This window comes from Leguminivora glycinivorella, chromosome 25 (assembly GCF_023078275.1).
Source record: "Leguminivora glycinivorella isolate SPB_JAAS2020 chromosome 25, LegGlyc_1.1, whole genome shotgun sequence".
NCBI lineage: Eukaryota > Metazoa > Arthropoda > Insecta > Lepidoptera > Tortricidae > Leguminivora > Leguminivora glycinivorella.
This window is the reverse complement of record NC_062995.1, coordinates 6,602,523-6,621,051: the sequence shown is the minus strand read 5'-3', so window position 1 is coordinate 6,621,051 and position 18,529 is coordinate 6,602,523. Positions and strand designations below refer to the sequence as shown.

The following is an 18,529-nucleotide window of genomic DNA, read 5'->3' as shown; positions in this document are numbered from 1 at the left end:
CAGATTGTGCGCGAACGGCCTCAGCTGGAAATTCACATCTAATTATAAATTTTATATATAAAAAAATGTATTGCAGGTAAAATACCGCAGTGCGATGCACACGGGCACGTGGTGGCTATAGTTTTAGGGCTACAAACCGGCCCGCCTAATTTAATTAGGTGATTTGCTTACTTGGAACTCTTGTGTATGAAGTTGTATCTGATTCTAAGCTAATTTTAGGATTTAGATCAAGCTGAAGGTATTAAATTAGGTGTAAACATTAGTATTTTGATATTAGATACTTTATAAATAAGTTATGGCAGTGCAAAATAAAGTTTTATACGCGTTTCGAGGATGGATAGCATTCGTTGCTTTCATGGATTTGGGGACCGCCGGCCGGTCTTACATCGAGCGACGGTCGTTCCTCAGTCACCAAGGGGAGACTGAGCACTTGGATGGTGAGTTATTTCGGCCTGATCTATTTCTAGTTAAATATCTAGCCTATTTCTTCCAACTTAGATCTAACTTAAAAATAACATTACTTACTTTAGGTAGACTATATTAACCATCTCTGATTTAATTGAAACTAGTTTCCAAAAGTAACAGAAACAAAATATTTACCTATTTAGAAATTATCTGTAGACAGGTCATTATGTTATTTTGTGAGGTGTACAATGAAGAGTATTGTATATTGGTTTCTAATTAGACCTCAATGTGACCTGTTAGAATCCCCAGTCTATCTAAGTATACTCTAAGTGTTGCCACAGTAAAACGAAGTATTTCACTTCCATAAATATAATAAAAATAAATTTATTTCTTAAATCTAACATGATATTTTAAAAAAGTTATTAATTCTATGTTACACCAGAACCCTCATTGGAGGTACAGGCCTCTTCTTATTATTAGGACTAAGAATCAAATGTAGTGATAGTACAGTCAACCAATTGGAACCCTAGGCCACTGAACTAGAACTATGTCATAGTGACATTATAAATCAGATTGTAAGAAAATCTCTTACTGCTTGTCATTCTGACATGATTGTAGAGTGGCCTAGGTATGGAGATTAGAAATATAAGGAGCGAAAGCTTTAAGTATCAGAAGTGCACATATAAAAGAAAAGATAGGTGGCGCTGCAATCACAGGTGCATAAGGGTTTGACAATCTCTTTGCCTTCTCGGTAGTGACCCCGCCTACGGAGCAAGAGTTCCCGGGTTCAAATCCTGATGAGACCTTTTTTTTTTTCTACTAATATTTTTCTTGAATTATTTTATTTTTTTAATGTCCAAAAATATTTTGTTTTGTTACAACTTTTCAAAATTTCATTTGCAAGACTTACAACATTACCGAAGAATCCTAAGACGGGGCAAACAATGTAAAAGGTCTTAAGTTAACATTTGTATGAATAAAACAATAAATAAACACAAATAATATACACAAAGAAAATTAATGTATAAAAAAAAACAAAACGCAAAAAGATCGCTGTCAGAATCGAACCCGAGAACATCTGCGTACGAAGCCAGCGCACTACCACGGGACTACGTCTTGACTTGCTCAGTCTGACGAAATTAGCCTAGAGAAAAAAACGTCTAATGTCATCTCACATCGCTGATCATTGAGCGAGACATGCGCTCCAAGCGGAGAGATTTATAACTGCAATTACAAGGCCTCAGCCGGTCATTTTTGCGACTGTTCTACTTCGACAGACTTTCCTCCTTATCTCTAGTCTCCCTGGGCCTAGGGTTCCAATTGGTGGACTGTACATTTTTGTTCATGTTTCAGGGGATTTTACAATCTCCCGAATGCTCGGAATGTATTCGGTGCTGAAGGCTTTGGCGCTCATCCACTGTACGCTTTACATACATTACAGACCGTAAGTTACTAATAGACATACATACATTCACATAGAGAAAATGTTTAATTTAGACTAGACTAAGTATCATATTTTTAAATTAAAGGAAAAATGGAAAAATTTACACCTCCGTCAGGACTTGTGAATTTTTCCATTTTTCCTTTTATTTAAAAATATGTAATATCGCTCGCAGACGTTTCTGCACGATAAAAAACAAATTTAGACTAAGTTTCAATGAAATATGTTACACAGCACTTTACAAAATACATCCACAGCGCAGGCTTCATCAAAGTATGTTACATTATGTTATTTATGTCAAATGAGTCATTCATTAATACAAATCAGGTCATAAACATTACTAAAACTAAAATATTCTTCCCTGGATCGTACTGGGTTCAAAAGTTCCCATAATTCTCGCTGTATTACCCTGCTGAACTGCAATGGAGACTGTTGGGACAGATACGACCCAGAATGAGGATCATCAGCATACATTAACTAAATCACATCTGTATGCACATGAAATTGCTCAAGTTTCAGTGACATACTTTAGAATAGGCTAGTTTCCTAGTAGTCAAATCAGCTTCTTTTTAAGAACTGTCAAAACAACTTGCTAATATTAGATTTAGTATTTATCATAGAGGAATAAGTAAGGGAAGAGTTGTCTCTATAGATCAGTAAATGCAAGTTATTTGTAGTGACATCCAGCGTCATCTACGCGACAACTAGCCTAAATTATCAGTACTGCTACTTGTCAATAGATGTCGCGACGAACAAAAAGTCTAATGCTCAACAATTTTAACTAATATTACAATAGCATTAATCAGTACTCTGTTTTCAATTCCTTCTGCTTGTAATATAAGTTGTAAACTGTTTTAATATTACATTTTTGGCAGACGCGACACTGTTGGCACCTAGTGTCAAGTACTGGTACTGATAATTTGGCTATTTGACTCGTGATTGACGCTAGATGTCACTACAAATAACTCGCCTTTATTGATTTATGGAGTTACAACTCTTCCTTTACTTATTCCTCTATGGTATATATCTAAATATATTATATTGCAGTGTGGTGTCCATGGGCTACTGGTCCCTCATGCTGACCATCGTTCTGTACTTCACCGAGGCCTTCTGTTACCACTCGACCAACCTCAACTTCTATGTCGTGTTCCCGTGCATACTTAACAGTAAGTACCTCCTATTTGGTAACATGGAATGACCTCATATAACCCGGCCACCTTCAAATCAAGTGGACAGGCATCTTCTGGGCGAGCTCACTCCATCGTAGGCCACGTCTTTGCCTTCAGCTAGTCTGTGGCCAAGAGTAAGCCCATTTATAATTAAAAAAAAAACTATTATGTTACAATGTGTGTAAATTGTTTTTAATTCAGTACAGATGGTGCTTTTGCCGCAATAGTGCATAAAATGGTTCGTTTTTTGCCAGGCCGAAACTTCAGAGGGATATCTGTACTGAAAAAAGTCGTACCATATACCTTACGTGCGGAAAGGAAGTTTGTAACTCATGCCAATAAATAACCTAACCACAAAATTAAACTTTTGAAAAAAACCCCGACATAACCCCGGCTAACAAATGGAAATAGTATTTTGCAAAAAGTATAAAACAAAGGTCTAGACTAAAAGTGTCGCGTCGAGGTGGTCATTGGTCAAGTCATATTCTATGACACGGTACCTCCCCACGCATGCGCCCCGCGCTGCCGGCCGGAGCATAGACTTTGTTTGGGTTGTCATTTCTAGTATGTTAGTACATAGTAATTCAATGTCATATACAAAGAAAAAGTGACCAAGGCCTCCAAGCGATCAAGGCTGGATCCGAACCAGCGTCCTCCGTTATCGCGACGGATGCCTAAACTACTCGGCCATTCGGACACGGTGGCAAGAAACTAATTCGATCTCCTAACTGAATCAACTCATGTGATTACGAGTTAGCAAAGAGAGACCGCGCTGCCGTGCTAATTCTTAGAACAAATTAATTTAATCGCATAGAAAATAATATCCAAGAGCACTTGGAGGCCTTGGTCACTTTTTCTTTGTATATGAGATTTATTTCAGTTTATCCATACTAATATTATAAATGGGAAAGTGTGTGTGTCTGTTTGTCCGCCTTTCACGGAAAAACGGAGCGATGAATTGTGATTTTTTAAGTGGAGATAGTTGAAGGGATGGAGAGTGACATAGGCTACTTTTTGTCTCTTTCTAACGCGAGCGAAGCCGCGGGCAAAAGCTAGTAGTTAATAAAATAGAAGTGTGTCTACTAAAAAAATACGAATTAAATTATTTTCTATGAGGATAAATTAATTTGTTCTAAGAACCATTATAATATAATTAACCCCTGACGCAACGACGAAGGGGTGTTATAATTATAAGTTTGCCGTGTCTGTCTGTCTGTCTGTCTGTTTGTCTGTCTGTCTGTCTGTCTGTCTGTCTGTGTGTGTGTCTGAGGCATTGTAGCTCCCGAAGGGATGAACCGATTTAGATACCCTGTCGTTTTTGAGTCGGGGGTTAAATATTTATTTATTAATTCCAGTAATAACCCTGCTGGGGCTCATCTACCTGCCCACGAAGCTGAAGCTGTGGGGGCAGGTGCCCGGCGTGTCGGGCATGGAGCGAGAAGTGGATGACGAGAACGCGCAGATCCTGCGACAGATGGGCAACTTCAAGCGGCGGCGCCCGCAGAAGAACAAGTACGTCTGATCGCGGGGACTCTAAATAAATAAATATTGGGGACACCTTACACCGATCAACTTAGCCCCAAACTAAGCAAAGCTTGTACTATGGGTGCTAAGCGACGATATACATACTTAAATAGATAAATACATACTTAGAAAACATCCATGACTCAGGAACAAATCGACGACAACAACGTATAAAGTGCAAACTGCAATTATATATTTTTCAGAAAATTGCACCTTACCCACCAACGTACAAGGTGCTATCTGCGTTAAACGTAGATTTCGCCTTGTACGTTGTTGTCGTCGAAATATCTGTGCTCATCACACAAATAAATGCCATTACCGGGATTCGAACCCAGGACCGCGGCTTAGCAGGTAGGGTCAGTACCGACTGAGCCAGACCGGTCGTCAACTAACCTAACTTTGCCGGCTTCGATATTTCTGATGGCATAGAGGAATACGTGAGGGAAGAGTTGCAATTCCGTACATCAGTAAATGCGAGTTGTTAGTAGTGACATCTAGCGACAATCACGCGTCAAATAGCGTGAATTATCAGTACTGCTATTTGTCAATAGATGTCGCGACGAACGAAGAGTCTAATGCACTCAAATTTTTAGCTAATATTACAATAGTATTAATCAGTATTCTGTTTCCAATTCCTTCTGCTTGTAATATAAGTTGTAAACTGTTCTAATATTATTTTATTGGCAGACGAGACACCGTTGGCACCTAGTGTCGAGTAGTGGTACTGATAATTTACGCTATTTGACGCGTGGATGACGCTAGATGTCACTACAAATAACTTGCATTTACTGATGTATGGAGTTACAACTCTTCCCTTACTTATTCCTATATGCTAAAAGGTTAAAAACATTAAGAACACTCCCGACTAACTCAGCTTTCAAACAAAAAAAACTAATTTGTAATCGGTTCATCCGTTCGGGAGCTACGATGCCACAGACAGACACACACACACACACACAGACAGACACGTCAAACTTATAACACCCCGTCATTTTTGCGTCGGGAATAAAAAAAAACACATTTAGTTATTTTATTTCATAAAGATTTGTAAATTACTTTCAATCTCAGAAATCCAATAAGAGTGCCAATGAAAATGAAATTCCTACAGAGCACAATACATACATATTCATACAATAATTATAATATATGTAATGAGTAATGACATTAATGCTATAAGAGTTTTGAATGATTCACGGTTATTTTCATTAGAGTTGTATTATATCTAATGTATGGAATCCAGTGATTTGTTTGTGTAAAAAACCGGTGAAGTCAGATTTGAACAAACGTAGTGACACTGTAAGTGTAGTGTGTTTGGATAGACCATCGAGTGTGAATGCGACCAGTGGTAACGCTGAAAGTGGACGCAGCCGACGCGCGCCAAGGAGGGTAGATCGCGCGCGCGCTGTCTATGCAACTTTGACATCCACTCGCCTTCGTCGGTTTTCCGTGATCATGATATGCAACTGCGTCGAAATATCGGGAGCTCGACAAAAATCAAAAAGGTAATCACGGTCTATATCCCGGTCAATATAAGTCTCATGAAAATAACCGTGAATCATTCAAAACTCTTATTAATGCAATAATAACTATATACCATGGAACAATGAATCTATAATGCAAATGCGCTCTTAAAGTTAATGTTATAAATATAATGTTTTTCTCTAGCCTCTTACCGCCCAATGTACAATCAGATGTACATTTGGTTGCAATGGAATTTCTACTTTCATGTAAACAAATAAAGTAAAATTCCTTTTGTTTTTATAATTTTTCGAATAAATGAAACTCAATTTCAAGTAGACCTAGAATCGAAATCCCTTAGCAAAAAATTTGTATGGTGGGCGTTACGAGGATTGGCAATAATCTACTCTCAATAACCATATCAACATTTCTGATTAAAATTATATCCACAAATGGAGTTATACTTGGTTATACTTAATCACATTGAAACTTTTTCAATATTATCTGTAGTTTAATCTTAAAACTTTTTCAATTAAAAATACCACGTGGCAGTTATGGCTCTTTGATTATACATATGAGAACAGTAAAGGACTCTAAAGAGCTTGATTATTAGAAGGTTTTTTTTGCTAGACTTCACTAAGCTAAAAATAATGTTTACTTTCGATATTGCACTAAACAGTAAACATTAAGATCTTTTCTGAAGTTTTTTGAATCTCATTTTAATTTAAAGATGTTTTGTTTCTCTCTCCTTTTTAGAAAATATAGTAAACTAGCTTCTGCCCGCAGCTTCGCTCGCGTTAGAAAGAGACAAAAAGTAGCCTATGTCACTCTCCCTCCCTTCAACTATCTCCACTTAAAAAATCACGTCAATTCGTCGCTCCGTTTTGCCGTGAAAGACGGACAAACAAACAGACACACACTTCCCCATTTATAATATTAGTACAGATGATACTATAAGTAGGTAATTGATTATTATTCATTTTTATACTTGACGTGGTCAATGATGATCTACCATCTCCCCCGAGTTGTTTTTATATGTTTTTTTTCTGAAAAAAATCATGTTTCCTTTATTATGTAAGTAAAGTGTAAATCTAAAATGAATCAGTGAGATAATGTGTGTATTGTATAAGGTATCCTTATTTAAAATTAGGTAGACATTTCTATAGCCTGGCAAAAAAGAGTAGAATTAATAGGGGCGCCACTGTCTTTGTAAACCGTTTTGCATGTGACAATGGGCTAGTTTCCTACTAGTCAAATCAGCTTCTTTTTAAGAACTGTCAAAACGATTTGCTAATATGGAATCACTGTGAAATACGGAGGAGTGACGTCACGGTCAATTCATTTACTTTATATCTTTCTCTTTGAGTTATTAAATATAAATTATGTTTAAACATAACCACTGTCCATATTTTTCTTCTAATTATGTGGTGCTTTATTTCGTGCACTGCATTAAACATTTTATTTTAAGTAAATAAATAAATAAATATTGGGGACACCTTACACACATCAACTTAGCCCCAAACTAAGCAAAGCTTGTACTATGGGTGCTAAACGACGATATATATACTTAAATAGATAAATACATATTTATATTATATACATAGAAAACATCCATGACTCGGGAACAAATATCTGTGCTCACCACACAAATAAAGGCCCTTACCGGGATTCGAACCCGGCAACTAGGAAACTAGCCTATTATTGAGTCACTTTTGTATTAGAACAGTATGTTAAAAAAAAGTTCCATTTCTACTTTTATTTCCCAGGCTGTATCTTTCTCACAGTCTCCCTTTTGAGTGAGTGAGATAGTGAATATTCCTTCTCTCTATACGCATCGGTATCGCTTAGCTCGTAGGCACACGATTTTGATCGCACCGGCGCTTGTACTAAGCTGTTTTACCTTGGCGGGGATAAGGAATCTTCTAAATTATGAAGTTAAGGGCAGTCTAGTTTTTAGAGTAGCAAATCTCGATTGAATAAGGTAGTGAATTAAATTGAATGATTTTGCTAACATATAAGTACGAATGAAAGGTAAACAGACATTTTTTCACGTCAGGTGGCGCCACTATAACTGCTAATTGCTACATTTTTGGCGTTCTCTCTTTGTATTTTTTTTAAATCAAGATATTACATATTTTAAAATTGCGTTTATGACTGTAGAAAGAAATTTATGATAAAATATTCGCTAGAAGATTGAAAAACTTTGGAAATAATTATGCAAAATTTTGACGATTTCTTATCTTAGCCAAAGTATTTTTTTACTATAAATTAGTAATATTTTGTCATTCCCAATGTATTAACATTACCATACACAGGAGTTCATGTAACGTTATAAAACGCAGTTTAAAAATGAAAACTCCGATTTTATGGAAACTTTTTAAACTGTTTTCTCTGTTCCATTTTAGAAAACTTGACGCTGTGGCGACAAACATCTTGTCGATTTTAAAATGACACGCCTCTTCGTGTCGAACGCCACACTCAAAACCTTATTGGCACGTCAGGCGTGTCACCCGCACAGAATCGGATAACATACAGATACTCCTGCAATTAATAGATAAGATAATTATTAAATAAAAGCAATAAGCTCAAGACGATGTGCTTTCCGTAGTGACTTAAGCATTTAAAGTATCATAAGTTAGGATATTGAACATTTGACTGTGTGAATGATATTTTTATGATCTGTGACATTGGCATTTTATAATTTACTAAGTCTTTGATATTAAGGTATAAAGAGACCTGCAGATTTTCAGTTTTCCGGACGATACCGGGCGGTTAGCCGGAAGCAAATATGACTGCAGACAACTGCAGATATGAGATATCTTCCGACGAACTGGTATTATAATGCGTGGGTCCCTTAATAGTTTAATCGGATTTTGCATTTTTTGTGGTTTTTAATAATTTTATTAAGGAATGTTAGATTAATTTAATGGTTTATAAGGTGGGGTAAGACGAACATGGAGTAATACACACTATAATGCTTAAACAAAGGATACTATAGACTAGACAGCCAAATAATAATACCACTACCGAACGAGATGGTCACATACAAATTATAATAAGAGTGACAGAGAGCAAAATGTTATTGTTTGTCTTTGTCATAGTTTCACTTTTCCGCCGCTGCCACAAACGAGTTTGTGGCAAACAATAACCCTTTACCGCATATTGTTCCACATTTGGCCGTTATAAATTCTACTCTACTGACAACTGTTATAGTTCAAATTTGAACAAATATTGTATACGTCACATGCGGTAAGGGATATGTACGTGACGTCAAGTTTATTATCCGCCCAGATTACGTAGGTTGTTTATGGTAAACTGTCAGCCATTTTTAAAGTACTTCTTAATTTCGCTCCATTATTCTATATCTGTCCCTTACGGGTGTACGCTTACGTCATATCTATAGTATTCTTCATCTGAGCTATAATGTGATTGTCATAGTTTCTTTATTTTATTCTTATCCCATCTTAAGTTAATCGATGGAATCAGGCGTTACTTTGCGGAAATCCATGTTAATCATAAACTAGAACGTTCCTTTGCTAATCCGCGAATTGATAACGTGCAAGTCAATCAGTGTTAACCTGTTGCACTTGCACGTTATCAATTCGCGGATTAGCAAAGGAACGTTCTAGTTTATGACCATCTTAAGTTAAGTCTCGCTCTGTAAGAAGAGGCGAATAGAAAAATAATACAATACAATTTTAACTATAAAACTCCCGTGAGACTCATACATATTTAAAAATATTTAACCCGCTTAAAATATTTTTAATACAATACAGGTTGAAATAAAAAGGTCCGTTCAAACTTTGACTTCACAAAATGAACAACTTGTATTATGGGGCCAATGCTGAAATGGCGAAAAAAAAATTGGCTCTTCTATAGAAATGAGGTAGGGGGTAGGGCATAGCGAATGATATTCCGCTTTGTGTGGTAGGACACAGCACAGCGGATATCATCTCGCTCGAATCTAGAGCAGAGCCCAACTGGAGAAGTACCTCCGCCTTACAGAAGACCGCAGCCAAATAGCACTAGACCCCACTCTTAGTGTTGTGTTCCTGCCGGTGGGTAAGGCTGCCAGAGCTCAACGAGGGTGCGGTGTGCTGATGACGGGAGGACTTACGGAACTGACTTATTCCGTCTATTGTCCTTTGAGTCGTCGGCAACCCGAACCCTCCTTGGAACTTGTGCACTCCTTTTTACTGTGTATTTAACACAGCAAAAGGGAATGTACAAGTTTCTAATGGGGTGGCAACGCGCATGTGACACTGTTTGAGTTGCAGGCGTCCAAAGGTTACGATGACCGCTTTCCATCAGGCGGGCCGTACGCTTGTTTGCCACCGACGTAGTATAAAAAAACCCTAAAAATGAGCGGCATCGTGACTTCGTGACATTCGAAATGCATGAATCAGTCCTAATAATATCACCAAAAATCACCATGGGGGAGGTGCGGGTCTAAAAAAAAGCAAAATCGCATAACGTGATTAATGGGCGCCCCCAAAGGTACCATAAGGCCTGATTTAGACGGCGTGCGAACTCGCAAGCGATTTTAGTTACATTGCGGGCTGTTGAGGTTACATACAATTTTGCACAGCCAAATCAAGCTCAAATACCGCAATGTGATAAAACTCATATGCGAGTTCTCGAACCGTCTAAATGGGCCCTAAATCTATTAAAAATTGCTCTATCGCTGTTTCTTACAGGGCGATTATTATACCATTATCGTTTATCAGTAATGTTTTTTAATGTATAAGTATGTGCACAGTCAAATAGTTGCCACTATATTTAGCGAATGGACCACACTACTAGTGCCATATCATGTTATAGGAATTGTTGAATTTTTAATAAATAAGTTTTGACAAATCGTGTTTTGTTTCACTAAATGAACTTATAGGACTATACCTTGATACTAAATGAATAGAGCTCAGAGGCCGTACCAAGCATGATATGTTGTAATGAATTTTATAACGCAATATTTCATGTGGAGCACAAACTTAAAATTTTTACATACCGAAGTAGCTGTGCTTTAGCGCCCTCTAGTGGCCAATGTTAGTAACCATGTTAGCGCCATCTGATGACAGTTATCGCTAACTTTTTTAGTGTCATCTAGCGCCGAGTAGCGGTACCAGTTACAGATTTACTTTGGTCTCCTTCTACAGTACAACAGCGTACATACTGATGTATCATAATTCTGTTAGATGGCGCTTATATCAAGCCGCTCTATAGTTATATCGTTGATGTATAGATGGCGCTATAATTAATTATGAGAAAGTAAATGATTTTTTAGTAGAAATTTCCAGTCCGGTTAAAATGAAATTCGTTAAACAATTTGACGTCGTTTAGCCATGTTTTATTTCACCAGGGAAGTAAAATATCAAGGAAAAAAATAGTTTTGTTCTTGCCAGATATTCATTGTACCTATTGTAAATTCTCTATTTAGGAATTTCATGTTCTAATCTCGCTGGAACTGGAATAGAGGCCTGATTTAGACGGCGTGCGAACTCGCATGCGATTTTAGTTACGTTGCGGGCTGCTGAGGCTACATACAATTTTGCACAGCTATCAAATACCGCAATGTAATAAAACTCGTATGCGAGTTCTCGTACCGTCTAAATGGGCACTTAATCAGGATTAATAACAGTAATTTCTGAAAAATGTGCAAAATTTAAATTTGTACAGTGTACAGCTTATCTCATTAAATCGTCAACAATCTTTTTCAGCATTGACAAATTATTTGTGAGGATGATAGGATGACACGGAAGGTATGTAAACAGATAGAAAAAAGAATAAACGCACATTTTTCTATACATTTAATTTTTTACGAAAGCTATACAAATTGGACGGTTGATATAAGTTATCTAGTACTTATAACTCTTATAAGTACTACTAAAAGGCAGTAAATTGTTATTGGAATGTAAAAGGTCAGTCATTTAATCATTATAAACCTAACCAAAAATTTTGGGACTTTCAGCAACCAAACTTTTGTATGAAGAATGGCCATGTGTTTTCTGTGTCCTTTGGAAATTCGAGCGTCATGTTCAACTGCATATTAAATAATTTTTTAACACGCTTTTATTAGGTCGTCGTGTATGTAACTATGTATGTAATGGAATCTAAGGAAGCTAATTTAACCATCTTCCAGGAGTCGTAGCGTAATGAAAATTGGTAGCTATATGTAGTTCCGATGACAATACAATAATATGGTACTGTTGAGCTGATCTGATGATGGAGTCGGAAGATATGAACTGGAACTACATGATGGAACAACGTATCATAGCCGTTTTTGGGTTTCTTAGAAAAGTCTTGTAATGAACTTTGACTACAATTAGGTTTCAAGGTCTGATTATGAAGCCGAAAGATATGAACTGGAACTACATGATGGAACATCGTATCATAGCTGTTTTTGGGTTTCTTAGAAAGGTCTTGTAATGAACTTTGACTACGATTAGGTTTCAAGGTCTGATGATGGAGCCGGAAGATATGAACTGGAACTACATGATGGAACATCGTATCATAGCTGTTTTTGGGCTTCTTAGGAAAGTCTTGTAATGAACTTTGACTACAATTAGGTTTCAAGGTCTGATGATGGAGCCGGAAGATATGAGCTGGAACTACATTATGGAACATCGTATCATAGCTGTTTTTGGGCTTCTTAGAAAAGTCTTGTAATGAACTTTGACTACGATTAGGTTTCAAGGTCTGATGATGGAGCCGGAAGATATGAACTGGAACTACATGATGGAACATCGTATCATAGCTGTTTTTGGGCTTCTTGGAAAAGTCTTGTAATGAACTATGACTACGATTAGGTTTCAAGGCCTGATGATGGTGCCAGAAGATAAGAACAGAAAAGGGGGGGGGCTCGAGGGGGGAAGCATGAAAGAAAGATCAACGTAGTATTTAAAATAAGTTGGGTTAGCGTTTTCTTGTGACCTTTCAGAGCAAACAAAGGGGGGCTCGGGGGGCGAAGCCCCGCATAAAATAAAGATCAACGTTGTATTTAAAATAAGTTGGGTTAAGGTTTTCTTGTGATCCTTAAGAGTAAACAAAAGGGGGGCTCGGGGGGCGAAGCCCGCCGCATGAAAGAAAGATCAACGTAGTATTTAGAATAAGTTGGGTTAGCGTTTTCTTGTGACCTTTAAGAGCAAAAAAGGGGGGCTCGGGGGGCGAAGCCCCCCGCATGAAAGAAAGATCAACGTAGTATTTAAGATAAGTTGGGTTAGCGTTTTCTTGTGACCTTTAAGAGCAAACAAAGGGGGCTCGGGGGGCGAAGCCCCCCGCATAAAAAAAAGATTAACGTTGTATTTAAAATAAGTTGGGTTAGCGTTTTCTTGTGACCTTTAAGAGCAAACAAAGGGGGGCTCGGGGGGCGAAGCCCCCCGCATAAAATAAAGATCAACGTTGTATTTAAAATAAGTTGGGTTAAGGTTTTCTTGTGATCCTTAAGAGTAAACAAAAGGGGGGCTCGGGGGGCGAAGCCCGCCGCATGAAAGAAAGATCAACGTAGTATTTAGAATAAGTTGGGTTAGCGTTTTCTTGTGACCTTTAAGAGCAAACAAAGGGGGCTCGGGGGGCGAAGCCCCCCGCATAAAAGAAAGATTAACGTTGTATTTAAAATAAGTTGGGTTAGCGTTTTCTTGTGACCTTTAAGAGCAAACAAAGGGGGGCTCGGGGGGCGAAGCCCCCCGCATAAAAGAAAGATAAACGTTGTATTTAAAATAACTTGGGTTATGGTTTTCTTGTGATCCTTAAGAGCAAAGAAAAGGGGGCTCGGGGGCGAAGCCCCCGCATGAAAGAAAGATCAACGTAGTATTTAGAATAAGTTGGGTTAGCGTTTTCTTGTGACCTTTAAGAGCAAACAAAGGGGGGCTCGGGGGCGAAGCCCCCGCATGAAAGAAAGATCAACGTAGTATTTAAGATAAGTTGGGTTAGCGTTTTCTTGTGACCTTTAAGAGCAAACAAAGGGGGCTCGGGGGCGAAGCCCCCCGCATAAAAGAAAGATCAACGGAGTATTTAAGATAAGTTGGGTTAGCGTTTTCTTGTGACCTTTAAGAGGAAACAAAGGGGGGCTCGGGGGGCGAAGCCCCCCGCATAAAAGAAAGATAAACGTTGTATTTAAAATAAGTTGGGTTAAGGTTTTCTTGTGATCATTAAGAGTAAAGAAAAGGGGGCTCGGGGGCGAAGCCCCCGCATGAAAGAAAGATCAACGTAGTATTTAGAATAAGTTGGGTTAGCGTTTTCTTGTGACCTTTAAGAGCAAACAAAGGGGGCTCGGGGGCGAAGCCCCCGCATAAAAGAAAGATCAACGTTGTATTTCAAATAAGTTGGGTTAAGGTTTTCTTGTGATCCTTAAGAGTAAAGAAAAGGGGGGCTCGGGGGCGAAGCCCCCGCATGAAAGAAAGATCAACGTAGTATTTAGAATAAGTTGGGTTAGCGTTTTCTTGTGACCTTTAAGAGCAAACAAAGGGGGCTCGGGGGCGATGCCCCCGCATGAAAGAAAGATCAACGTAGTATTTAAGATAAGTTGGGTTAGCGTTTTCTTGTGACCTTTAAGAGCAAACAAAGGGGGCTCGGGGGCGAAGCCCCCGCATAAAAGAAAGATAAACGTTGTATTTAAAATAAGTTGGGTTAAGGTTTTCTTGTGACCCTTAAGAGTAAAGAAAAGGGGGGCTCGGGGGGCGAAGCCCCCCGCATAAAAGAAAGATCAACGTAGTATTTAGAATAAGTTGGGTTAGCGTTTTCTTGTGACCTTTAAGAGCAAACAAAGGGGGGCTCGGGGGGCGAAGCCTCCCGCATGAAAGAAAGATCAACGTAGTATTTAAGATAAGTTGCGTTAGCGTTTTCTTGTGACCTTTAAGAGCAAACAAAGGGGGGCTCGGGGGGCGAAGCCCCCCGCATAAAAGAAAGTTCAACGTAGTATTTAAGATAAGTTGGGTTAGCGTTTTCTTGTGACCTTTAAGAGCAAACAAAGGGGGGCTCGGGGGGCGAAGCCCCCGCATAAAAGAAAGATAAACGTTGTATTTAAAATAAGTTGGGTTAAGGTTTTCTTGTGATCCTTAAGAGTAAAGAAAAGGGGGGCTCGGGGGTCGAAGCCCCCCGCATGAAAGAAAGATCAACGTAGTATTTAGAATAAGTTGGGTTAGCGTTTTCTTGTGACCTTTAAGACCAAACAAAGGGGGGCTCGGGGGCGAAGCCCCCCGCATAAAAGAAAGATCAACGTTGTATTTAAAAAAGTTGGGTTAAGGTTTTCTTGTGATCCTTAAGAGTAAAGAAAAGGGGGGCTCGGGGGGCGAAGCCCCCGCATGAAATAAAGATCAACGTAGTATTTAGAATAAGTTGGGTTAGCGTTTTCTTGTGACCTTTAAGAGCAAACAAAGGGGGCTCAGGGGCGAAGCCCCCGCATGAAAGAAAGATCAACGTAGTATTTAAGATAAGTTGGGTTAGCGTTTTCTTGTGACCTTTAAGAGCAAACAAAGGGGGCTCGGGGGCGAAGCCCCCTCATAAAAGAAAGATCAACGTAGTATTTAAGATAAGTTGGGTTAGCGTTTTCTTGTGACCTTTAAGAGGAAACAAAGGGGGCTCGGGGGGCGAAGCCCCCCGCATAAAAGAAAGATAAACGTTGTATTTAAAATAAGTTGGGTTAAGGTTTTCTTGTGATCATTAAGAGTAAAGAAAAGGGGGGCTCGGGGGCGAAGCCCCCGCATGAAAGAAAGATCAACGTAGTATTTAGAATAAGTTGGGTTAGCGTTTTCTTGTGACCTTTAAGAGCAAACAAAGGGGGGCTCGGGGGGCGAAGCCCCCCGCATAAAAGAAAGATCAACGTCGTATTTCAAATAAGTTGGGTTAAGGTTTTCTTGTGATCCTTAAGAGTAAAGAAAAGGGGGGCTCGGGGGGCGAAGCCCCCCGCATGAATGAAAGATCAACGTAGTATTTAGAATAAGTTGGGTTAGCGTTTTCTTGTGACCTTTAAGAGCAAACAAAGGGGGGCTCGGGGGGCGAAGCCCCCGCATGAAAGAAAGATCAACGTAGTATTTAAGATAAGTTGGGTTAGCGTTTTCTTGTGACCTTTAAGAGCAAACAAAGGGGGGCTCGGGGGGCGAAGCCCCCGCATAAAAGAAAGATAAACGTTGTATTTAAAATAAGTTGGGTTAAGGTTTTCTTGTGACCCTTAAGAGTAAAGAAAAGGAGGGCTCGGGGGGCGAAGCCCCCCGCATGAAAGAAAGATCAACGTAGTATTTAGAATAAGTTGGGTTAGCGTTTTCTTGTGACCTTTAAGAGCAAACAAAGGGGGGCTCGGGGGGCGAAGCCTCCCGCATGAAAGAAAGATCAACGTAGTATTTAAGATAAGTTGGGTTAGCGTTTTCTTGTGACCTTTAAGAGCAAACAAAGGGGGGGCTCGGGGGGCGAAGCCCCCCGCATAAAAGAAAGTTCAACGTAGTATTTAAGATAAGTTGTGTTAGCGTTTTCTTGTGACCTTTAAGAGCAAACAAAGGGGGGCTCGGGGGGCGAAGCCCCCCGCATAAAAGAAAGATAATCGTTGTATTTAAAATAAGTTGGGTTAAGGTTTTCTTGTGATCCTTAAGAGTAAAGAAAAGGGGGCTCGGGGGTCGAAGCCCCCCGCATGAAAGAAAGATCAACGTAGTATTTAGAATAAGTTGGGTTAGCGTTTTCTTGTGACCTTTAAGAGTAAACAAAGGGGGCTCGGGGGGCGAAGCCCCCTGCATAAAAGAAAGATCAACGTTGTATTTCAAATAAGTTGGGTTAAGGTTTTCTTGTGATCCTTAAGAGTAAAGAAAAGGGGGGCTCGGGGGGCGAAGCCCCCCGCATGAAATAAAGATCAACGTAGTATTTAGAATAAATTGGGTTAGCGTTTTGTTGTGACCTTTAAGAGCAAACAAAGGGGGGCTCGGGGGGCGAAGCCCCCCGCATGAAAGAAAGATCAACGTAGTATTTAAGATAAGTTGGGTTAGCGTTTTCTTGTGACCTTTAAGAGCAAACAAAGGGGGCTCGGGGGCGAAGCCCCCGCATAAAAGAAAGATAAACGTTGTATTTAAAATAAGTTGGGTTAGGGTTTTCTTGTTATCCTTAAGAGTAACGAAAAGGGGGCTCGGGGGGCGAAGCCCCCCGCATAAAAGAAAGATTAACGTAGTATTTAAAATAAGTTGGGTTAGCGTTTTCTTGTGACATTTAAGAGCAAACAAAGGGGGGCTCGGGGGGCGAAGCCCCCGCCCCGCATAAAAGAAAGATAAACGTTGTATTCAAAATAAGTTTGGTTAGCGTTTTGTTGTGACCTTTAAGAGCAAACAAAGGGGGGCTCGGGGGGCGAAGCCCCCCGCATAAAAGAAAGATCAACGTTGTATTTAAAATAAGTTGGGTTAGCGTTTTCTTGTGACCTTTAAGAGCAAACAAAGGGGAGTTCGGGGGGCGAAGCCCCCCGCATAAAAGAAAGATCAACGTTGTATCTAAAATAAGTTGGGTAATGGTTTTCCTGTGACCCTTAAGAGCAAATAAAGGGGGGCTCGGCAAAAAAGATATATTTAAATTTTGTTTGAATTAATTGAAATGTGACAATATTTTCTAATCGAGTCAAACAAAATCCCACTAGTCAGCTAGCTTAGAGCTTCAAAACAATGTATGGCGAAAGTATGTCTCTCTAATGTCTTCAAAAAGTCCGCGATGGCACATGTCTATATTGTCTATCTTTTACGGATAACTTACTAGGTATAAACATTTTTATGATAATACCGTAATAAGAAGGTAGCCGCTAGTTATTATTAAGTAGCAATTAGCAATAAGTACACGTTAAGCCACAAATGGCATGTAAAATCCGCCTACTTGAAATAAATTTATGTATAAATGTTAAAAGTATTTCATTATTAATGACTAAAAAGTATAAAATAAATTAATAGTTTAAAAAACACTATAAAACACGCTTTTATAAATGCACGTAAAAGCCAAAAATTAATTATGGATCGTTCAAGTTGTCTCTATTTGTGAGCTGAAGTTTAAAAACTATGTGCTTTTAATTATAATATTTGATTGTAAAAGCGTGGGGCGCTGGAACAGGAAAGACTTTCTTGTAAACAAATACTAATCCGAACTTCCTGGCGAATGAAGTTGCATAAGAACATAACGTTTACATATGCCGCCTAAGGGTTACCAAAGAGAACCAAAGATATCTCGTCCACGAACAAGAACTCTGCATCCTGTCACTGTAGACACTTTCCCCTTTTGTACTTTGATTACCGGAAAACCCTAAAAAGCGGCGTTCTAAGTAAGTGTCGGTGACTGTCGACTCTCCTCGCTACTAGCGCATATTTTGTCTGAGTTCGACAAACTGGTACCTACTTTGAACACTGACTTTTAATTGATTTGACTGTTTAATGTAGAACCTACTAGTCATGCTGCAACTCCAGTTAGCGCGTCAATCTGTGTAACCTCCTTCCCGTAACATAGCATAATTTGATTTATCAGCAAGTTATACAAAAAGTCTTTCCTGTTCCAGCGCCCCACGCTTTTACAATCAAATATTATAATT

At 39.0% G+C, this 18,529-nt stretch overlaps 1 protein-coding gene across 1 annotated transcript; it reads left to right on the top strand.

Annotated features, from left to right (window-relative positions):
* The first annotated feature begins 38 nt into the window (after positions 1-38).
* Positions 39-9,998, top strand: LOC125239239. The gene is made up of 5 exons (XM_048146771.1): positions 39-437; positions 1,759-1,849; positions 2,894-3,012; positions 4,371-4,527; positions 8,403-9,998. The coding sequence occupies exons 1-5, from the start codon at positions 296-298 to the stop codon at positions 8,446-8,448; spliced, it is 555 nt and encodes a 184-aa protein (XP_048002728.1). The 5' UTR covers positions 39-295; the 3' UTR covers positions 8,449-9,998.
* Positions 9,999-18,529: the final 8,531 nt, after the last annotated feature.